Below are 24794 nucleotides of genomic sequence, written 5' to 3' on the forward strand. Positions count from 1 at the left end.
TTCATCTCACTTATAGACTAGACTTTCCATGGTCTCATCTGTTATAAACATCTCTGGGACTATTGTTCTGTTCAGGAATATGTGAGCATTACAGATGCAAGATTTCTCATCAGTTATTTCAACCAACATAAACCAGCTCAGATGGAAGAGGCACACTGGAAAGAAACAAACACAGCAACTGCAGTGTCTCAAAACTGTCTATGCTGTGGTTGCTTGGCATATGAAAACTGCTGAGGCTGGGTTCCCCGTTTCTCCTTTCTGTTCCAAAATTAGCTGTTTTATTCAGACACCCAGCACACACAGCAAGGCCAATTTCAAAATTTTCCTAGCTGAAAGCACACAGATCAAACAGTTGAATGACTTTACTGTGAGCAACATCTTGCAGCATTTCTTCCTCCAGGAGTAACCCAGACAGGTTAAAAAAATTGCCTGCTTATCATCAGAAGTTTCCACTATAAAAACCTGGAACAGTGCATACCACATGCTTTGAACAAAGTTGCATGATCAGAATCCAGATGCTGAAGTCATCATCCTTTTTTTACAAAAAGCAACTGTGCTAATGAATAAAGCTGTAAAATTACTGCTTGAATATTTTATTTGTTTTCTTGATCCACCCCTAAAATTCCTTTTAGATTTTTATTTAGTCAGTAGTAGAACATTTACTTTGGAATTAAAAACTGGTATTTTTTCCACTCTATCTGATAACGTAGAGACAAGCATTCCACAACTTATTTGGGTGAGAAAAGCAATTACATCTATACATCTCTACCACACACCAGCACTACAGGCACTACAGCAGCCCTCATTAGAAAAGAGCTATTAAAACATTAGAAAATTATCACAGAATACCAGGTTGGAAGGGACCTCAAGGATCATCTGGTCCAACCTTTCTAGCACAATCAACAAATTAAGTCGATTCCATTTCATTAATTTCACATTACTTCTCTAAAAACAAAGAAAACAAGTAAAACTGTTTAAGATGCATTTGAAACTTTGTTCACTCACAAATCCTAAACCAATGTTCAATATCATTCCCCCTCCCCCAATTACCTTTTTAGCATGATTTAATAATATACCTTGTTCATCTGAAGATTTTTTAGTTGTTGTTGCCACAGAAGGATAGTTTCTAATCGGCAAATCCAAATATTGATGTTCCCTACCAATACAGATTTTCCTACTCCTCTAATCAGTATACAGAGAGTAGAACTCAGATCCTGTAGAAGATCTTTGATTAATCGTGGATTATATTGGTCTTCCATGACTGGGAACAAAACAAAGCAAATACAACTTTGGTTAACCGAGTTAACCAAGGTAATACAGTTAACTCAAGCTAATCAACACTTTTTTAGATGAACTAATTACAACTCAGCTGTTTGCGTACAAATAGCTGCCCTAATTCCCACCATGACATTCATTAATGCTGTTCTGTAAATGCAAGATCAATAATTAACAATTTCACAGGCAAATTTGACATAACATTTCATGCTATGCATTTAATAAACTTAAGGATGAACAATTAGTTATAAATCTGATTTCTTCTGTTCCAAGCTGATAGTATTACATCTTCATTTAGTGTGGTTACCAGAAAAATTTTTTTCAATATTATGTAATAGCTTTTTTTAAAATAAACAGTAAAGAAAAGCAGTTATGTACTTTAAATCTCAGTACATCATGCAAACTGAAAAACAAACATGTTACTAATCTAAAAGCTTTCACATTTCACAAAGAGTATAATATAATAGTAACCCATAGTTTCTGAATAGAATCTAATTGTCATTTAACTTCACCAATCTGTTTCAACAGACATGATTCAATAATCAAGAGAAAACAACTTATTGCAACTGTGGGACAGGAAGTATGAAACCTTTCACTAATTAAATATGCTATTGCTTTGTCTCACAATGTAAAAATGGTAAAGCTAACAAAAAAAAAAAAAAAAAAATCAACTGATAGCTTAGTCTCAGCAATTAAATCTGAACAAGCAGATTACAAAACCTTAGGTCTTACCCTTCCGCACAATTTTGTCCAAAATGTTAAAGTAGTTCTTCTGTGCTGCACCACTCAGTGATGTTAGCTGGGATTTTGCTATTAACTGCAAAAGCTAGGACAAAGAATTAAAACTCAGAAGAATGACAGAAATAAAGGAGGGTTTCAAATACACGCTTTCAGTACATACATTCACCTACAACAACCTAGAGCACTGCAATCATATTTCATGAAAACATAACTGCAGACTTCAGAAAACGAAGCAAGACAAATGTGGAAAGCTTTAGGCATTCCCACTGGCATCCCACGAACAACTCATGAAGAGATGTACATTTTCAAAATACTATACAAATACTAGTGGTTATCTCTGTGACAGAGCGCATGACATATGGTCTTTATAAGCTGTAATGAAACAGTGGAGAGAATCTGTTTTGAAGGCTCACAAATAGAAATGTGGTCTTTGATGTGGGTGGGTCCTGAACCTACTGACAGATTTGGTGGCCAGGAACATGACTCTGAACTGACAGCAACTACCAGACTTCCAGCTTCTGAGTGAAAGCATCATACTGGTCAAACTGAGGTGTGATGGACTTAGTGCACTACTTCCTGCTTCTGGAGAGAAAATGCCGTATTTTACCTAAACTGGGGGGGGGGGAGGTGGCGGGGAATCTGTTTTACTCCCACATTCAGGACCCTGGTAGAGGAAACCACAGTAATCTAATAATGAGCAGTATATATACTGTATTAGTAACTTTCCCTGAACTATGTAGTAAGGATCTCCAGCTGTCCACACATTTAATCACTGTGAACAGAAGAGTGTTGAGAACAGTGGGAATGGTCCAGGGGAAAGTAAACAGAGTAGCTTAAGTTCTTGCTGCACATGAATGCCAAGCTACAGCTACTAGAGGCAGCCCTTGCTCCATTCTGACACCTTGGCTTTTACATGTTAGATTGTTTTGTAGCTGACAAGGACCCTTGCCTCTTCAACAAAAAAATGGTCTCTTAGGATGAAATATAAGAGAGACTTCGATGTTCTGACAGTATTGCAATGTTTAAAAGTTTGGCACTAAACTTTACAATTGCTATTCATAATGCTGAGTTCAGAACAAGTGCTCTCAATACATCAGAAAGGGAAAGCCGGGAGCAGAAACCAGCATCCCCGACAGAGTGCTCGAAGCACTAACCTGCAGAGCTGTGCTTTGTAGGACAGCATCAGCTATTGGCACAGGGGGCGAACAAAGACTGAGCCTGCCAAAAATTATTTTGTATCTTCATTTCTAAAACACCAATTTGACACTACACTCAACATGAATTTTCCTTTGGAGGAACAGAGAATACACCTGTTCTCTCCCTGATTTAATAATGTTCCTTCTGGCTTCTCTGCATGATCCTTGACAAAACATTATGTGCTATGAAAGGAGGAAATAATTCTCCTGATGTATTTAAATACAAGCAATCCATTTATACAGTTTTTGAGACTAGATATCAGGACCTCTTTCTTGGCATTTTCAAAGCCTTTTAGTTTGATTAATAATTTAGGGCACACCTAGAGATCTCTGGCAGTTTGCCAGTTCAAGCAAGTACATACATTTCTCTTGCTTAATTAAAAAAAAAAAATTCAGTTATGTCACTCAGACCACAGATCAAATCAAAGAAATTCCACCAGGCTGATTTTAATGAAGATTCCAATTTCAGCGAAGGTTAATATGCAAGGATTAAGACAATTTTAGCAGGTGCACGAGTACAAGGATCTGACACGAGTTCAGTCTTACCAATACGTGCATAGCCATGGCTTATGTTGTCTACTAGAGATTAACACTTTGAACGGATCAACTGTTAATTCAAATGGAAACATTTTGAAAAAAGACCATCCATATTAAACTCAATGTATCAGACATTTTACAACTAAGAAATGATCATTACGCTACAGCACAAACAAGTACAGGAAAACAGCTGATCCTACTTTCTCCTCCCCAGCTGATCCTACTTTCTCCTCCCAGTGCCTACCCTAAAGGGGTCCTGGGCAGACATCTATATTAACTTTTAATAATGATTGGGAGGTTATTAGTTGGAGAATCAAAATGGATCATCTTGGTGGTCTGGGATCAAAGAAGAGCTATCCGGTAAGGCTTTGTATTTAAGAAAAGTCGTCTTGATTTATATCTTACTATCTTAAATGCAACAAGCAGAACAACACACACTAAAGTAATGCATGAACACAATGATGATAACTATGAATAATTCTTAGAGGAGACGAAATAGGAACTGCTGCACTGCATTAAACAAGATCTACACAGAACACCTCCACCCTTAGAAGCTTCAGGGAAGTAAATGAGAAGCTGTATAAAGCAGATAGGTATGGGATGACCTGCTTCTTACACTAGGTCTCAGTTGCAGGCTGGCTTAAAACCTGACAGAGCAGATGAAACATCAACTTCACACATTACTGACATCCACACAGATGTTTTGTTAGATACAACCCCACAAATGTTTCTCAAGTCAGCAAGTTCTACAGCTACAGAATGAGCAGCTGTCATTCATATTGGTCATGTTTATTAGCAGCTCAGTAATTTTTAATGACTTAGATGCACAGTTTCTGTACCTGTTGATAAAAGTCAGTTTGCCTCCATCACCTCAGAGGAACTGATGCAAAGATATAATTAAATTTTTGTAATTGTAAAACAACTCTGAAAAATTAAAGATTTCCAATAAATTCTAAAATGTTAAAAGGATTTTAGAAGTCTGCCTGCTATTCTAAATGCTCCCTAATTTCTTAGGGTCTACCATTACTCTAGTAATGGTTTGGATCACAAAGCTAAATTTCTGAATTTTAATGTATTGCTCTTTTCTCAACAATCCTAAGCCTGGCTAACTAAACCAGCCATTATATATTGTTTGGCAAACAGAAGAGAAATTGGTCAATGTGCTTGTGTTAGACTTTGCACTTTGTTCCAATCAGCTGTTTTGAGCAACCCAGCTCAGGCACTGCAGCATCTAAAACACATGTAAAATTCTAGTTCTGGATTCATTATACCTGTTTACCATTCAAGTGAGGCACTCAAGGTCAACACCATTTATAACACAAATCACCTTTTTTGGGTGCTGCTTTTTCTTCCTACTGTTCAATGCTGAAAAGTCTTGGGAAATATCAAGGTTCTTGTTTCTGCTCCCAAAACAACATTAAAAAGCAATGTTCTAAACCACAATGCATACATATACCAAAAAAATCTGCAAGGGGAATAAAACAGGCAAGTATCCTAACCACTAGCCTAGAAGCAAATCCTTTTTGCTTTGTTTGCTTTGGTCCCACACCTCTTGTTTTTCTGGAAGTATAATACACCGTCTCAGCTTCACAAGGATGAGTAGAATGTGTTTTCTCTCCAAATACTCCACGGCCTAGGAGTGGAGAACACCAGGGTGTTCTCCTGGTATGTTTACTTAATTTTGATTTGTGTCTTTTCAAGTTCTGGATGCATTCCAACCACTATATTATTTGTGAACACCACTGAACTGAACTCTAGTCCTGATATGTCTCACATTTTGGGCTTCTCTAGGAGTTGGGACAAGCACTTTACTACCTCAGGTTAGATGACAAAAAAAACAAAAAACAAACAAACAAAAAAAAAAACCTTGGGGCTAGGGAAAGGCCAGTATCTCCCAGAACAGGTTATTTCCAAGTGGGCAGCTGGTTAGGCATTGAGGAAATTAAGGCATAACATTATGTGGCTCCCTAAAGTACAAGTGACATAGTTTTGGAAAACAGGCAGATAGCACCATTGTCCAGAACTTACAGGTTCCATACACTTAATTCTCAACTTAAGACTAGACCTTACCCAGAGAAGCTAACATAGTGAGAAAGGGGCTTTCCAAGGAGTCATGAGATTAATGTATCATAATTGTTTCTATAAACTTCATGTCACTACATTATTTGTAAAAGACAACTTGCAATAAAATTCATTTCTGGAAGACAAAAAAAAAGGAAGTCTGAAAAAGCTGGAGTATCAAGTTTTAAGGGATGTTAACAAAGGTAAATGCATATATATCTTGTCCTAGATTGGAAAAAAAAGTGTGTAATGAATCACAGGACTGTTAAGAAGCTACAGAAGAAACAAAGTGCAGAATATTTACACATCACATATTCCTCTGGAAATTGCTATTTTAAGCATATTTAAGATGTAGTAAAGTATATTTAAGATGTATTACACTTTGCTTTTTTTCATTGTATAGGAATTACTTTGCCTTTAAAGAGAGAGTTCACTACCCAGACTGATGAACAACAACTGAAACTACCATCAGTGTTTCCCTGTAAATACATAGCATACTGGCCATCACCATCCTTCTTAAGCTATATGCTTTCATAGGGCAATAGAACAAGTTTTCACCAAATTAAAATGACTCCGTTTAAAGTTGCTTCATGCAGCATAAATCACATGTGAACGGGATACTTATACAGTCACAAATTATCAGCTGTTCAGCGCAAAGTTTTTTTCTTTTGTACACATAGGCACATCAGCCAATGCATTTTTAAAATATGCATATAAAATAAAGAGCTTACTTTGACCACATAATTGAACCTTCTGATGTCCTGAATTGCACTTGAAAAGTCTAAGCGGTTAAAAGCTTCTCCCAAAGTGCAGTAGCCATGTCTCTGAGAAGAAGAATAAACACACTTTAAATGGAAAGAAACAAAGATACAACTGAGGAAAATGTTCAGAAAAAGCACTCTGCCATGCAACTGATGCTTATGTATACCATGCTCCCTGGAAATATAATGTATCTGGACTGAAGATTTGTTTAATTTCTTGTAGAACAAATGAAACCAGATATGCTATTTGGAACTACCAGGTATGTAGGCAACACCACTCAACAGCAAAGCCTTTAAATTTGTACTAATCACGCAATCTGTAATCGCTGGTATTTTAGTGTCCTGGGAATCTGCTCCACTATTGCATGGCCACAATGCCGGCACTCTGTCATGGCTATCACACTCCCCATTTGCCTTAGCACAAGGCAGAGCTTGTGCATACAGCAGTCTGAGCTTACAACTATAAGCATTAACTGAGTTTACATTCACATTTGAGGGTAAGAACACAGCTACTTGCTCCTGAAATTGGAAGAACAAATGGTCTCAACATCTAGAATTTATTTTCTGGGTGCTAGAAGTTTAGGCACAATTTTTCTTAGGTACCAAGAGCAATTGCATTTTCTTTTGGTACTTCTGCACAGGTGTCTGAAGGTGAAAATGGAAGTTTCAGAGGCTGTTGTGGAACTATTTAAGCTGGTAGTAGCAGGCCAAAATGACATGGGATTACATAAACTGAGTAAATTTAGAGCCACAAAGCTGCATGGGAGCCTTGGAGTAAATATAATGAGGCTAGAAAAAACCTACAACTGCTGAAAGAAATACTTGCAGAGCAATGTGCTAGTACAGCTTATCAACACAGGGGAGGAGGGAGATAAATAATTATTTGAAGTTCATTTCTAGACAGACTTCCTCGGTGGATTATGTGATGGTGAAAAGATGGCAGTACAATTTAACATTCCTTTTTGCAACCCAATGAAAGCTTACACTGGATGTACCCCAGGGGGACAGGAGACAGTTAACTATTCACTGCAGAGTGGTGGTAATTACTGCCTATTGGTTAATGACGGAATTCAGGATTCTATTTCTTGCTCATCCAGTTAATTATACCTGAGATGCAGTTGTGCTGCACCCTTCACAATATGCACAACTTGGTTGGCTAATAGCAGTGAATTAATACTTACAGACAACAAAACTCTTGTTGAAATTTAAATATTTGTGGCTGTTCTCTGGCTAAACAGTTATCAAAAGGCCATGCTTAAATACATTAACATGAGAGGTACATTTCCTTCAACAGCTAGAAGCAGATTTCTATGAAACTTCAGCTCTGCCTTTCCCAATGTACTGTCATGACAAAATTACTCAAAGAACATCTCCTACTTCATTTTAGCTATACACCTGTGCTTGTTTTGGTTTTCTTTATTTCCCATGCTCTCCCATAGCATGTTTCACATGTTTCTTATCAAGACCTTTCTACTCTTGTAATTTTGCCCTAAAATTCACTATCCAGTTTGGAAAAAAAGTTTCCTAGTTGCAAGACAGGCAGTTCGAAATCAAGTAAGATTACAACCTGTAAGGAAAACTAGAGCCTCTGTAAATTATGTTTTAGATTAGCTTAAATTGTTGCTCTGATTTTTTTGGTTTAAGTATGCTTATTCCTTGCTACTTTTTCATTCTGCTACTTAACTTTTAACTTTTTACTCCAACCTCTTGAATTTATACAAGGAATTACTTGAAAAAGATTAGTGATTAATTCTAACCATCCTTGTGTTTGTTTTTTTTTTTTTTTTTTCAAACAGGAAAGGTGAATGGTCAATTATTAGAAGACAACAGCAGTGACAAGAATAAGCTAATTTATACACCAAAATATTTTGTCCACACTCTGAATGGACAAGAAACCCAAGCCAATAACCACACATCACTAGTACACCAACTTCTGCACAAGTAGGGAAAAAAAAAAAAAAAAGTCCCAACATACAGGTTACAAAGGGCAGCAATGAGTGATTTTAGGCAATTTGTGTTTTGGCCTGAATGTAGTTTTAAAACTCAGCGTAACAACCTCATCATTCAAAACACCACGATGACTGGTGACAGTCTGTCATCCCCCCTTCCTTCTTACCCTAAATTTGAAATGGCACAAAGGGAAAGAGCATGCTTGAGACTTTTGCAGACCAATGTAAGTAACTACAACTATCACAGGTGAAGAGAAAACTGGGAAAGAGGGCTATGAATCTGGTGAAAGGCTTTGTAACACCCTTCAGATGCAGAAGGGCAGCCTCCAGGTCACTGGCCTGCAAGGTGAAGTCTTCCACTGTCTCCTCTATGTAAGCTCTCTCCACAACACCATGCTCTCCCTGAGTACAGAGCTCCTTACAGTGTCCCTCAGCTCTAAAATGCAAAGCCAATTTTTGCCTGCATGGGTCATCACACTCACCTCCCTCCCTCTCTTAGCTGGCATTACTGTGTGGATGACAGACAGACATCCTTATGGTGTCCAAGTTCCACCCATCCCAGATAACCATAGGAATCAACACAGGAATGAAACTCAAACTTCAAGACAGTTTATCTCTACATACAATGGGTATATTTTAACTCTTGGCTTTCCAAGAGATCATTCCAAGATTTTTCATGTTCCCTTTACAGCTGCATGATACAGTTTGTATCCCAAACTGAAAGCCTCTGTACTTTGTGGAATACAGAGGTCCTCTCTGTAAAGTTTGAAACTGAAGTTCTATTTACTTATATTCAAATTTACACCAAGATTTCAAAATATCAGGTAGCTGCCTGCAGACACCTTCTTTGGAGACTTTACTCTGGTTTTGCAAATACTTTCAATTTTAGTTCAAAGACACACAGTACAGATAGAGACAGATGGGCTTGAAGAAGTAGTGGAGAACTCTGTGTCCATCCTTGCAAGTTACCACATCTCTGCCACAATGACCCACATAAAAGTCACTTTGTTAGCTGCCTTTGCCTCAGCACATGCAGGTGTACTATGTTGCCAATGAAGAGAGAGTTGAATATAACCCCTAGGACCACACAGCACAAATGCATTTTTTTTAATATACTATTTGTCAATTAAGAAGCACAAAGGTTGTAGGAATTGACCCAGAGCATGCAGGACTTACTTCCCTGGTGCTTTCTTTATGAACATAAATCCACTTTTCACGATAAAAACCTAAAATAGAATCAAAATATAAGCATTTTTAGGCTTCCACTTTAGGTAATGCCTTCTAGAAAGAAATCGAACAAAATAGACCATCCTCAATAAAATGCTTCATAAGATAGGAGAGATGGTAGAACAGTTTTAATGAAGGAAGTTTATAAAGGCTGAAAAGGATGACTACAAGTTTTCAGAAGTTAGGTACTTCAAAAAATAAAGGAAAAGTTAAAGAATTTTATAAATCTAACACAAGAGTTGGCACACAACTGGCAGATGTAGCACAACTTTTGTCAACTGTGTACCAACAACAGTCAATTTCTTCTACAAAACCCCTGATCTTTTTTAATTCAACAGGCTCCTTAACACAGGAAAGTACAGAAATGAGCACACTTTTTGTTCCTGAACACTCCACCCCTCTAATCTATTTTCTTCTGTAAAGGTGCCTGTTCTGCATCCACTTGGTTTAACTAGTTGCAGAATGCTGCAGGGAAGTCAACTACACAAGACTAGTAAAGGCAACTAGGCAGACCTTTAACTTTCAGAAGCCTGGTATGTTGTCAAATGAAAGCATGCTTTTACATATAGCCACTTGAATCTTTTGAAATACTGTACACCCAGACAAGCCTGGGGAAGCTCGCAGCTTTCTGCAAGACCACAATTTTGGGAATATACAAATAATGGAGATCATTTCAAGATCAAAGAATTAGAAACACCAAAGACTTGCTTGTCAACTTACCTTTTTTTACCTACTCTACAAAATTCTCTACTTGAATACGTTTACTTGCTGTCATATGCATATTTGTAGTCTAAAGTACACATGATCTTTTAAAAAAAAGAACTGACAAAAATAGCTTTGAGATTTTAATTTTTTAAAAAAGGGACTATTTTCAAGAAATTCAATACTGATAAAGTCTTTACCAAGAGCCATAGGTATTATGGCAAAATATATTTATTTATGAACTGATTCTAGAGCTGTAACACAAACCAGAATTTGAATTACATAAAAATAAAACAGTTGCTTTCATAAGCAGAAGCTTCCATAGGCATGCAGAAGAATTTAATCTAAAACTAGTCCACAAAATAAAACAGTGCTTAATATAGAAGGCATTTATTATTCAGGAATTACTATTCTTAAATGAATTACCTTTGGATCTTCGAAAAAATCACACAACAGATGACCCATGTCACAGTTCACTCAAGATGTATGACTTCTGACACCAGAATTTGTTGCCAATACAAAAGTAAAAATAACTCAGAAGGCTACTCTATAGGTGAATGCAAATGAATGCCTATTATAAAATTTTGCTGAACCTACAAAAGTCTTCTAAAATAAATGAAAAAAACCACAGCCTTACATTGCGAATCTGTGTTATTCCTAAAATGATCTTTTTTCCTTTTCTTGGCTGCAAACTCACAGTCTTCAGTACTGTATATTTCTTCATCTTCATCATCACCAGTTAAGATGCTGAAATAAACACATCTAATTAGAACTGCAGTGATTAAATATTTAAGATGCATACAGCTTATAATTCTCTGCATTAACAGTCTGCAAGCTGGAAAAAAAAAATATTGTTTTTAACAATGTTCCTCTACCTGATGGTCTATAGCAAGACATATCTTGAGAGAAGCTGTCTTGCTCTTTTCTTCCCAGTGGGGTTGAGTTTTGTGTCAAAGTGATTAAATACACGAAAGTATCTTCCTAATAGGTATCTTGTAAGTTGTTACTGACATTATGGAAGGACTACTGAAGAGACAGTACTAACTGGACAGCTGTCTGTCTGCAAAGCTCTAGTGTACAAAAATTCATTATTTGAAATGGACCAAGCTTTGAAAAACTGCACACAGGTAAAAGTCAGTGTAGAATTACTGCACATCCTCGTACAGGCAGAGAGACAGCAAAGACGGACATCTCTTACTACTGTCAACTTTGGAGCAGAGAAAGTCTTTCTTTTAATAAATGCCTGCATCACAACACTGTACATAATTTAGGTGTCACAATAATGTTTTACCAATGATTTGTACGGCACCAAGAACCACGTGGTCTACCTTTCTCTCTCCCAGAGAGAATCAACTATACCTATGTCACTTCTGACAGTTAACTATGTAACCTAACACTGAGAACTATACTGAATAATTATATACATAGTGTGTATATATAGAAATATATATATAAAGAAACTATTAAAAAAGTTTTGTTGGATAAACTAACCTTTCTAAAATTCATACACATTTAAAAACTGCCTGTGCTACATAAAGTCTACACAGTTTCATAAAGTTTTGCTTTCCATTTTTGCAGATAAGAAACAGCAGTACAGATAAGAATGGGTGTTCGTTTTTCTAGCACAGAGAAGGAAGATACTCACATGAAGGCCACAGTCTTGCACAGATAAGCAGAATAACTAAGAATACGTGGTAGTGAAGCTTAACTGTAGGGCTATTTTACTTCCCCATTTTTATTCTTTGACAAGAAAGTTGTATACAAAACCCTTCCCATTCATTACTATTTTTTAATCCAAATTTGCCAGATAAATCTATCAACGTCAGTTTGAACTTCAAATTGCACCAGCAACAGCTCACCATTGTAAAACTGAAGGACACCAGTTTATTCAAAAGTAACCTGTACTTGGGCATTAAGTTGCAAAAAATAAATTTTATTAGTTTATTGCTACTAGTTTATAAAGTTAAAATTTTCAGGCTTGAACCATCTGTTAAGGAGGATGACTAAACACACTGCAGAAAAGCTTTGGGTTTTTTAATTGCTCTAATCAGTAAATGCTAGCTCAGCTTAAAGATACACAAGTTGAGAAGACTCAGAAATAGAAAGTTGCTTTCATCTTAGACTTAAATCCTTAAAAAAGCTAACATACCTCTGCATTCAGATAGAGCTCAATCCCAGGTGAGGACCCTAGTTCATGTCTTACCATTTTTAAAGCAGAAGATAAAGACTCAACAACTTCAATACTCTATGCAACATTGTCAGATATCATAACTGGTCAAACAGCAAAAGAGTTTGGAGAAAAGGAACCAGCAACTGACAAAAGCAGAACATCAACACTGACAAGTTACTTTGATTACATAACATTCCAATCCATCAGTTTTGTTTTTTCCAAAGCTATCATAAAGGAAATGTCTTTTTAAGCTCACTAAAATCATTAATTTAATTATGTTGTAGCATATTGACTGCATGGCCACAACACATGAGAAGTCACTGCAGAATCAGAAAAGTTGCTACAGAATCAGAAATAGAGCCCAAAGCTTGCAGACCTAGCTTTATCATCCTAGCAACAGATAACAAGACTAGAGAGATACGGCCTGATACCGCTGCAATATAATTCAGGCAGAACAGAAACACGTCATTCCCATTGACCCAGTGCAGCGGGGAGAGGAGGGGAGGCAGCATTCCTGAAGGTCAGCTTTGGAAGAGGAAGGTTAATCTGGCATGGTTCCTTCTTTTGTTCCTGGAGAGGAAGTATCCTAGAAGGCAATTTAGGCCAGTAACTACCTGAAGTGATCTAAAGCCCACCCCTGCCCCCCTAATAATATACACTTCCTCAAGCATCAGATAAACAAACAAGGCAGCGTAAGGACAGTCAATTAATACAAGGAATTGTGAAGATGAAGAGGGCTATTTCAAACACCTTTGTCAGACATTCAAATTTGCCTGTGACATTCCTGGAATTCTTCATGTCATTTTAGAGAAAAGACTAATTTAACCATTATCTCTGAGGATCTTCTCATATGAGGCGTTATTTCCTCATGTTCTGTCCCACTTCATGTGGAGAGCCTTTCCCTACTTATCTGTAACAATCACCATTTTTCTTGACAAACTTTAAGTCTCTTACCGAGAATGAAAGCAAGGGTCCCACAGACATCAGAAGAATGGGGGAGAAATACAGGCACTTCCCCAGCGACTGTTAGCCTTCCTTCCAGAAATCTGGAAAGCTGGTTGATGAGTAACAAAGCTGCTCCACCATTTCCAAAAGCAACCCCTACCCTCTCCCCAAACACCAAGCTAAGATACAAGAAACCAAATCAAGTGCTGTACCTGCCATATGGTGTAACAGAAGCCTTAATTTAATGTTTTTACCATAATACTGCACATGACATCTGAGTGCACCTGGAAGGCTTTAAATACATACATAATACTGCCAGTTTACAGCTATTCTTATTTTCTTGGCTTGATGATGCACTTCATAAAAAATTATTCTAAAGCTTCTAAAAACAAAGTACCTGGTGTCCTTAGAACTACAATGCCCTACATAAAGCATCAAGAATTTCAGCTTTTTCAAAAAAGTAATTTCATAACAGTATTTAAATAACCTCTGGAATACGACACTTAAAATGCTGGAAAACTTGACAGGGCTATTCCAACTCCAACTACTCTTCCTCATCCCCCTGCTTCTTTTTTCATGGAGGAAGGAATGCCCTCAAGTCATGCAATTACCTACAGAGACACACTAAGTGTTTTAGAAGGGTCTCAAAGGCATTTACATCTTGATCATGCATGGAAAATCCTGAGGTAAGTGCCTGCACCAAATAACGTTACAATATTATTTGTCAAATGCCAAAATTATCTAAGACTAGATTCAAATCCAAGCACTTCTATCCAGTGCCAAAAACACTTTTGTGAACACCGTATCTCACGGAATTAGACAGGAGACGCCGCAGACTCAAATGACTACCCTGCCAGCCCAAGTAGTTCATATGAGCCTAACACACAAAAAAAGGAATATCACCATCATGAAAATCTTACTAGATTCCTCTGACTCTCTCTCTCTTACCTCAAAGAGACAACATAAGCCAGCTTTACTCCTAAGTTGCAAGCTACTGAGAGGTATTTACATACAGCTCTGTTCTCTCCCCCACCGAGCTTCAATGACACAGTGCCACGGCACTGGGAATATACATCTGTGCTAGAATATACAGGTACAAATTGCAGGTAGTCGTGGCCAGCATTCAGCCCACAGAGCCTGAATGCACAATGCCTCAACCACATTTCCAGCTACTGTATACCTTGAATACAAGGCACTCTTCATTTATATAATATTAATTATCCAAATAAGTAAGAGCTACAGAACTGAGGGTCTCATTTTTTCCATCTCAGTTTCCATAAATGGAACTAATTTAAAGCACAACTATTCAAACACTATTTCATATAATTTAAATTGTTCCTGCACAAGTGATTATGTTTGTTCAGGGACGATTATCATTAGGTCCACTTTTTTTTTTTAATTCATCAACTGGATTCACCAAGGCACTAGATGACTAATTGAATAAGGTAAAAAGTTCTATTTTAATAAAAACATATTCTTCAATTTATGTAAGTTATTTACATGTCTTAAAGGTTTATTTCTGCATCTGTTTGTGAGCAGATCTTTTTAATTTCTGAAGAGAAAGTATTTGTGATTGATAAAAAACAAAGTTTGGCAAGTAACTCTATCCATACTTTTTCTCACAGAAGAGAATACAAGCAATAGTAAGCCAGGTTTCAGCCAACTACATAGCTTGAATTTATATCTTTTTAAAGGAAAACTTCCGTAACTGCTCCCTGGAATACAATACTCAAGTACTCCCTTCAGCACAGACTTCTACAGAATATTTTGGTGAAAAATATTATTTCATTTAATGAGTGAAAATAAATAAAACCCTGTTAGGACAGCCAGACTGGCATACACCATCATCCCTATTCATAGGGCAGGTTAAAAAGAGACAAATAAGTACTTAAGTTTTGTTTCGTATATGCTTCTTCCACAAGGAAGGAAACATTTTATCAAGCCTCATCCTCACTCAGTGCTGTATCATGTTAACAGACACCCTAAGCCGAGCTGTCTGTTCAATATACACATAATTTTTTTCTAAATAGCTTAAGATGGTACAGAGAACCGGCCAGCAAGACACAATACACTCCTGCACTTCAATACGAAGCCCTGCACATGGGATAGAAGAACCCCATGCCTGGGTATGTGCTGGGTACAGACTGGAGAGGAAGCAGTTTTGCAGGAAAGGAGCCAGGGGCCTTGTGGATAACAAGCTGAACACAGGTCAGCAGTGTGCCCTTGTGTTGCAAAAAGCCAATTGCACCCTGGTCTGAGTTAACAAAAGTATACCCTGCAGACCGAAAGAAGTAATCCTCCCCCTTTATTTGGCATGAGAAACTGCATCTGGAGTACTGTGTTTAGTTTGGGGCTCCCCAGTACAATAAAAACATTGGCGTACTGGAATAAGTCCAGTGGGGAGTTACTGAGGTGATTAGGTACTGGAGCACACTATGCATGAGGGTAAGAGAACTGAGCTTGTTCAGTGTGAAGAGGTGGTGGTGGAGGGAAATCTGATTACTGTCAATATCTAATATGAAGGTATAAAGAAGATAGAGCTAGACTGTAAGGTTAGAGGAGATGGGCAGTAGCAAGTCAAGTGGTAATGGACACAATCTGTAATAAGAGAAATTCTAATGAGATTGGGGTGGGGGGAAGGGGACCAAAAATATCACAGTGAGGGTAATGGAACTTGGAACAGAAGCCCAGAAAACAAATCTCCATTCTTGGAAATGCACAAAGCTCAACTGGGCAAGTCCCTATACAACCTATACAGGTGGCTCTGCTTTGAGTATGTGTTTGGACCAGATGACCCCCAGAGGTACTTTCCAACCTAAATTGTTCTATAATATTGTGCAAACAGACATTAATTGTTGTTTAGCAGCAAAGGTTAACTCATAGATCCAAACTTCAAATTGTAGTGAAATTACTCCTAAATAGTGCTACTTTGCCAAGAAGTACCAACTTGAATTCTGTAGTCTAAGTTTGGACAATATAAATTTTTAACTGAATAGACAGAAGCAGAATTAAAAAAAATAAAACAGGGCTACAGAATATGGTGTGGCTTGGGTTCGCTAAGTAGGAGATATGCAAGATGAAGATGGGGAACCGGGAAATCACTACAGATGAGGGCATCTGCTGCAGATCAGGTTGGTCCCTGATTTTGGGATTCTAACAAATTAGCAAGCTAGCCTAAGAAACCCAAATCATGAAAGACCTCAGATTTAACGAAAACTTTTTTCCCCCCAGAGCATTTCATGGCCAGTCCCTTCAAATTAATATACCTATTTTAGTCTTGAACTTTAATACTCTCATATCTTTCCAAAAACAGTTGATTTAAATCTGTTGCTAGCAAGACAACTCCATAGGAGTTCAATATGAAATTCTCTCAAGACACAAGAAAAAAAAAATCTAGCATTTTTGCTTGAAGAAGCAATAAAAATACCTCACCTTGCTCTCTGGAGAAAAGATAAATATATCTCAACGTATAATTACGATCAGAAGAGCAGAAGTCTTAATGATATTCACACAATCAATGATCATTTATGTCATACTTGCAAAACAATATTCATTACAGCAACCTACAAAATAGAATTATTTAGTAACTGTGCAAATAGCTGTCAAAATTAAATTAGGTTTCCCTTCATTTGCCAACTATATTATTAAAGATATATGAAAGAGGGAAGAAAAGATTTTTGCAAAGGTATTTAAGACAACTTTTATGTTGGAGGCTTACAAAAGACTACTTGTCTGGAAGAGTGTTCAGCATCCACAGTGGCCAGACTATGTGGAAAAAGAAGCCCAAGTAACATCAGTGGGAGATGAACACAAAAAGAAAAAAAGACATGAAGGAAAGAGTAGGTCAAGATAAGCTTAATAATAATTCTTCACTGCTTGATAACTCTCTTGAGGTTTATTTCACAAATTTAGAAAACACAGGTGTACGAGTACAGCAAGTCCTAGCTTGCCAGTAAATTCCCTCTAAATCAGATCAGTTACTGTATCATTTACTGGACTAACAGCAAAACACTGAATGTTCCCTTTTCTCATTATGAACACGTTATGCTGGAATTTATGACCAAGAATCCTATTCCTGAGAATTACTTTTGGTGGAGAAGCCAAGTAGAAATTTGTTTGGACCAAGCTATTTATATCACACCAGTCTGTGGGCATCTGCCACAAGTATTGCTCTATTTACCTAATATCTTTCCCACCTGTTCTACAGGAGCACATACAGTCATATATTGTGTTAGAGAATTACCACAAAACTACCATTAATCCTGTATTTGGAGCAAAGGTATTATGTGACTACCATAAACAGTCCTAATCCAACACCCAAACAGCAGAAAGCCTTCATTCACTTCCAGGTAACATTTCAATATGCCTGTTGAATTTGCAATTTAGAAGTATCACTTTTATCTTTAAATAGTACTTAACAGGTTTTTTTGTTTGTTTGGGGTTTTTAAGTTTGGAGTTTTTTATTTTTAAAGACATACAACATAAGATGGGATCTGTCTGCCTAACATAAGCAACACAGGAAGCAGTGACAAAAGACAGATGATCTCCATAGGGGTCTCCTGTCCGCCTAACTAAACAGAACACATGGTTGCATTTGTATACCTCTAGCATATGCACATGGTATCATCTACCAAACACTTGCAGTCTGAATGGAAATTAAGTCAATCTTTACCTTCCCAGCTGCCATTAACTTCTGCAAAATCACTTTTTTCTTTTTAAACTTACACAGTGTGGCTGATATCATTCAGCTGATTATTCCCATCCTCAAGTGCAGGACTGAAAGGTTCACATCGTTTCCATCCATCTTCTGTTTTAACCCATCTCCATCCAGGGGATCTCCAGTCTTGGCCCAAAAATGGCATGGTTTCTCTATAAGCAGCAACAAGATTGTTTGTGTATTATTTAATTATTAAGAAAAGTTGCAAAACTTCCTGTCTTTATTTCAGTTTTATCTTTAACCTTAAAAAAATACAATGATTACCTTGAGGAAAGAAAGTTCTCTGTAGAGCATCCTTTTAAGAAACAGATTCAGTGGGTTTTGATTCTGTGACCTCATTTTCCTTGTCTTTCAGCATATATTAGATCAAGGCAGGTTTCTTAGTTCTTTAGAGAACAAGGAAAAGAATCATGGTAGTCCAGGAAAGGGGTGATAGCAAAATGAGCAAAATTGTGTCCTGTGGAATCTGCTCCACCATCAAAGAGATTACTGATTTTGAGACCTGACTAATAAATGGTTGTTAAAGTGTTTGACAGGCCACAAAATCAATGCTACTCCTTTTATTTTTTTCAAAGGCTTATAAATACTGAGCTTGTGCTACCCCGTATAGTGATGTTTCAGTAAAGGAATTTTCATTTTCCAAAATATTTTTTCAGTTGTTGTTGAGGGTCACCCCCTGTGCTAGGCTATTAACTGGATACCAGGACAAATGGAGACTGCAACATAAAGTCAACAGTGAAATGCCTCCTAAAATTCCTACAAACAGATGCAAGTCATCACAGGTATATCGTTCAAACAGTCTTCTGCTACTCTTTTTCAAAAAGGGGATTCACTTCTGACACATTAAGAAAGAATTTGAAAAAAAAAAAAAGCCATTTTCTATGCTTTGAAGACTCTGACCTTGCTAGCTTTTGCCCTCTTCCCATTCATCATGCATACATGTTGCTCCTTATTTTAACTAGAGATTTCACATGCAAGCTATACAGGGAAAATAGCATTATCGTATTTTAAACATATGTTAATATATAACACCAACAGCTTTGTTCCTAACAGGTATGCATTTTCTAATATTTTTTCAAGTTGAAAAAAATATTAGGCCACATCAGTCAAACATCACTATGAACTTAGTTATCCCTTTGCACTCTTGACCAGCATCTGCCCAATATACCAGTTAGAACAGGAGAAGGCACAGATGCATAAAAAGCCTGAAGAAATACAATTTGAGTGAGCCAATTTTTTTTTAATTAAAAAAACCACACACCACACAAAATGAAGTGCATTGTCTAGCCCTCAGCATTGACTAATGTCCCCTCCCTACTCATAACTCAGTCTTCCCCTGCATCTAACAGGAATCTTTTCCAAAATTTACCACATCCTTTCCTCCAGCCACCACAAACTCTATTCATTATCTGCTTTTCCAGTCTTTTTACTGCTTCCTAGGAGTAATATGAATCATAACATACTTTTTCCACATTGTTTAGAATTCTTCTCATTTTGACTGAAATTAAGGACTTTTGTCTTTATCATACAACTGCTTAAATAGTTGCTACTCATGAGTGCATTTCAGAATAACATAGGTTAAAGTATTTTAACTCCTGCCAAGATATGCGGAATTTACCTGAAAATTTGTTAAATCACTGAAAGAGACTCAGAAAACAGCAGACAGCAAGTCAAAATCATCATCTTAGACAAACATAAAACAAAAATTTTTTGAACCATATCTAGAGATACAGAACTCTCAATCTATTCCTGGTCAGCAGCTCTGATATAACACACTATTGTAGGTGCATGTCCTTACTCAAAAATTAAAATCCAGAGAGAATTCAGAACCACAGAGATCATCATAGGCTGAATGAGATAACTTGAAAAAAGATTTAAAATATTTCAAGAATACTTCCATTGATAAAGAATTGTTGGGAAAAGGAAGTGAAAAAACCGAGACCACATACTTGCAGCAAGGTGGGAACATGTATTGTTAGAAGTTAACAGGATAAGTTACACAAAAAATGAGGATAAATAAAAAAAATTTCCTGAAAACAATACAAGAAAACATGGCGTATTGTGTTCAAGTGGATGGAAATAGCTGAAGTCCAAAGCTAATCACAATTACACAATGGGATGCTTAGCATGCTTTACGAAGCCTTAAACTTCAGGAAAAAAACCCTGTGGTTTCAAGGTATCAGGCCACCAGTGTAAGTGCTATGTATAACTTCCTCCTAGGGAGCTGTCACAGCATTTAAAATGACATACTTCAATAGTTACGTGCTCTAAACCAGACTACCTTCCAGGTCTTTACAACCTGAAAAGTGATGGTCTTTCATTGCAAGGTTTCAACATAGAATAAATGTTCTGTCATCTCTCCTCAAAAAAATTACATTAAGCATTTTCAAAGTAACAATGGTATCAGGAAGTGCACACACACACACATTGAAGGCTACTGATGTCTGCTCCAGAAATCCTGGAAAACCACACTTAAGACAAAAAGCTGATACAGACATGAATGATTTCTGTATATGTATGATATATTCAGCACATTATCTTTCTAAATGAAAAAAATAAAAAGGTATTAGAAAAATCATAGATTACTTTAACTTCTTTGAAATTACTTAAACATTTGAGGAAGATTACAAAAAGTCAGTAATTCTGTGAGGTTTGTACATGTTGACCTAATTTTTTTCCAAAGAAACAGATATTCTTAATCCAAGACATAGTTTCATTATTGCACCAGCTAAGAGTGCATCCATCAGTAGCAACTCCACAAAGTGACCTGTACTCATGCTCAAAAGTTGTAGCTCGTGGAGTCAGAAATATAAAAGTAATCTTTATAATAGCACAAATGCAACTAGGAAAAAAAAAAAAAATCCCATTACTTCTCAGTTCCTGTAGGATTAAAGGGTAGATTTGATTGCTGTTCAGGAGTAAGTGACCAAATTCTAAGAAGCTGCAGTGTATCATAAACATCTGTCCTATGCACCTCTTTAATAAGAGAAGTGATGGTAGAATATGACTGCCTGGACAAGTAAGAAAATTCATGCTTTTGCTCTGCCTCCACTCAGATTTTGCTTCCCAGTACAGCATTGCACTAAAGCACCCCTGTGGCTTTCAGGCCAGAGCTTGCTTTCAAGAGTTCCAGCATACATTATGTAGTATACCTTCAGTAATAGCAAGTAGCTGTTTATTTGTTAAAACTTTCACCACAACAAAAGATGAGCTCCCTAGACTTGGATTTTGGGCAGTGGGACAACATCCTTTAAAGCAGAAGAGGACTGGGAAAGGAATATGGCCATTAGCTAACAACAAGGGTTTAAGACAAGATATTAATCTCATTTAACTTTTTCCTAAAAACAAATAAGAACAAGAGTTCTTCACTTGGCATCATATGCCTTTTCCTCAGGAGAGGGGGAAAAAGGACTGAGGAAACAAGAACCACCAGAAAGAAGCACAGAAGAGGAGGGCTGTCTATGCCAGTTTAGTACAGCTTGAGATTCCAGTAACTGCTCCAGCCATCCTTGCACTTGTAAGAGAGTTCCGCTTTCCATGAGGTAGATAACTCACCACATGAGCAAAAATCACTGCAAAGCCATTCAGAATTGCAGCAAGTCATCCTATTACTCTGCCACTACACTGGAGATCTCTTCTGTCTACACATTCCTATACTTAAGAACATGTCATTATGACCCAAACCATTCTTGTTATTCAGTAGCAAGACTGTTGCCAACGTGATGGGAACAGGCATGGTTCTCCTGTTTCCTAACGATCCAACAGCACACCCTTCTCTTCCTTTAGCATGCTATCAAAATCTCTTCAGCAGATCAACTTTCAATAGATGCTGCTCCTTGACACTCTCACTACAGGCAGATGACTTCTAGACTACCTTCTTCTAGGAGGCAGCCCAGTCAACCTCTGTGACTCAGAGGTCTGAGTCTGCTTACAGACCTCATCCCACCCCATGTTTCTTCACCTCAAATGAATGCCTCAAATCAAGTCTCAAACTTCTGCAAGACTATGATTCATCAGCTTTTCTCTTGCCCACTCCTATTCCAATTGTTATTTCCCCATACAACAATTTTAGGGCATCCGGGCCATGCAGTTCTCAGTTCCCTACAGGCACAAATGCTCCTCCTCTCCAACTGAACTGCCTACCCTAGGCTTCGTCCCTCCAGCCCGCTGCTGTCCCAGCCCTTGCATCTCCCAGCTCTCCCATACCCATGCAGCCTATTGATATCCCAGCACCCCACTCCTCCAGGCAGGCTGCAGACACCCCCGTGCTGCCCCTCACTCCTAACCCCAGGCCCTTCCCCAGCCCCACCTGCCCATCCTGACCCTAACACCTTACGCCAGCCCCACACGCCCCTAAGACCCAGTCCAAACGCCTCAAGCCCTGCTTGCCCACACGCAGTCCCAACCCCCGGGCCCCACACACGCAGTCCCAACCCCCGGCCCCCCACCGCCAGGCCCCGCCTCACCTCAGGACAGAACAGCGGCGGCGCCGCTCCCCACAGCGCGCTCGGCCCGGGCCGCGGGGCTATTGACGGAAGTAACATGGGGCTGCGCTGCCCACGCCCCCCGCCCCGCTGATTGGCCGCCGGCCGCGGCGCTTGTTGCTACCCGGCAGCGCCCTTCTCCATTGGCGGAAGGGGGCGGTGGCGTCACCGGCGGGCGCGTCACGTGAGGAGGGAGCGAGGCGCACGTGTCAATGTTTTGGTCGGCTGGGGGCGGGGCTGAGCAACGGCCGCCCGCGCGGCGGCGAAGCGGGGCGGGGTCCTGCGTTCCCGCTGCCGCTCCCGCTGCCGCTGACTGGATTTTCTTAACGTAAGGGCAGAAACCCGTGCGCGGTCTGCCAGTGTCGTCGTGTGGCCGGCCGGGGAGTGCTTTCGCCTCGGTAGGGCCCTCAGGGAAGAGCAGATGGTGCTGCCTGCCCGTCCTTCGCCTCAGCGTTTAAACCCGTTGGGTGGCGTCAGCTGGATTGGACGCAGAAGTGGCTGTCTCGGAGACGCTCAGGTTCCCCTAGGTTCCGTGAAAACCGGCAGCTGGACGAAGGCACCAGTTCAGGGCTGCCTTGGGGCGAGCAGGAGGAGTGCAGGCATCGCGGAGCGGCTGCTGAGGGTGGGTCCGTCAGTGCCTTGGCCAGCGGCTCTCCTCCCGCACCGCCTCCCTCGGCAGGGCACGCTTCCTTTTGGTGGGCTAGAGGTGGTATGTGAGGCTTATTTTTGTAACAGAAGAATTTGGGGGAAATGGGAAACAAGTCTGTAGGAAACCAAGCTCATGGAGCTCCTTGTTCCTTAGAGCTTAAGTCATCGATACATGATTGTATGAACATTTCAGCTTTCACTTAAAAATCAATAATTTTCCCCTGTATGAATGTGGAGAAAGATCTAAAAAGAGAAAGGCACAGAACTAAAAATAAAATTAAAACTGTGTTTTAAACCATTTAAATCGGTCTTAAATATTTTGTGCTGTAGAACAAGGGGTTGACCTTCAATTATTTGAATGCTTGGGACTGACAGTACTGCAATTGCTGCAACTTGTCCCTACCTGGAAGCATTCCCTAACCCTTTTGCAGCTCTTTCCCAAATGAAACTGGAGGTTACGATCTTAAAAAATAACCTCAGTGCTATAAGAGCACAGAATGCAGCATAGGGTCAGATGTCTTAGAAGGGCTTCTTCTCTGTCTTTGGGCTTAAAAAAGTTACATGAGTACTTCTTTTCGACCTGGGATTGATTGAATATGTTCTCAATATGTCACTTTTAGTAATTAAAGTACTGTCTTAGAGGTAGGATTCATCTCTTTTCATGAAGAGAGAAAAAAAGACTATTCCCTAGTCTTTTTCAAGACCCTATAGTCCTGACGCAAATACAGGCCACCTTGTCTGCCAGCCTGATTGGCACATTGGAGAAGACGGTGTTTGAAAAGAGTTTCCCAGCCTCACATTAGAAAAGGATGTGAGTCAATATTGATGGTTTATGCTGGTCTGGAACTTTTTGTGGGGCAGCGCACTCTGTGGTAATGGTTTTAGCATTGCTAGCCCACCTCTCATTTCCGCAACTCATCTGGATTCTTGCTGACATCGCTGGCTGCTGTGGGCAGCCTTCAACCAAACACAGCTAGCAAGTCAGTTGAATCTACCTGCAGTTATCCTCACAATCACTGGCCTGAATGATTCTGTCATAAATGTATGTCTCAACCACGCCATTCTGCCAGGAACTTGTAACACTCCTTGCCCAGCCCATGAAAGGGTCTCTTTTGCTCTTCTGGACCTAGATCTAGAAAATTCCTTCATAATGTGACAAAAATCCTTTTGTCTCTAGGTTCCTTCTATATTTTCTCTCCGCCTCTTGAGGTATCCTATGGTGTGTGGACATAGAACGAGTACACCATTGCCTCACAGCTCAGGTGGGGCTGATCTTTTAGGGCAGATGGGATTTGACTAGTAGAGCATCATGACCTAAACATCTAATCCAAATGCGATGCAGTTCAGAAAACGTGACGTAGTACTCTTGTGTTTCCCTGCG

The 24794-nt window shown here is 38.8% G+C and overlaps 1 protein-coding gene across 6 annotated transcripts in view; it reads right to left on the minus strand.

The window, feature by feature from the left end:
* Positions 1-22904, minus strand: part of FBXO25 (F-box protein 25) — a 34361-nt gene extending 11457 nt beyond the window's left edge. For 2 of the 6 annotated variants that reach the window (XM_087774182.1, XM_087774180.1), the window contains exons 1-7: positions 22748-22904; positions 18290-18433; positions 11087-11196; positions 9697-9746; positions 6542-6634; positions 2008-2101; positions 1077-1261 (exon numbers count right to left, since the gene is read on the minus strand). In XM_087774182.1, the coding sequence (XP_087630308.1) occupies positions 1077-1261; positions 2008-2101; positions 6542-6634; positions 9697-9746; positions 11087-11196; positions 18290-18426 (669 nt within the window). In that variant the 5' untranslated portion in view covers positions 18427-18433; positions 22748-22904. Of the gene's footprint in view, positions 1-1076; positions 1262-2007; positions 2102-6541; positions 6656-9696; positions 9747-11086; positions 11197-18289; positions 18434-22747 lie in introns of those variants that run through there. The other 4 variants (XM_087774181.1, XM_087774179.1, XM_087774184.1 and 1 more) reach the window with 2 other exon arrangements.
* Between the last annotated feature and the right edge of the window lie 1890 nt (positions 22905-24794).

The sequence above is a fragment of the Nipponia nippon genome, unplaced genomic scaffold (assembly GCF_047370975.1).
Source record: "Nipponia nippon isolate SJK-2023a ecotype South Korea unplaced genomic scaffold, ASM4737097v1 scaffold_4, whole genome shotgun sequence".
NCBI lineage: Eukaryota > Metazoa > Chordata > Aves > Pelecaniformes > Threskiornithidae > Nipponia > Nipponia nippon.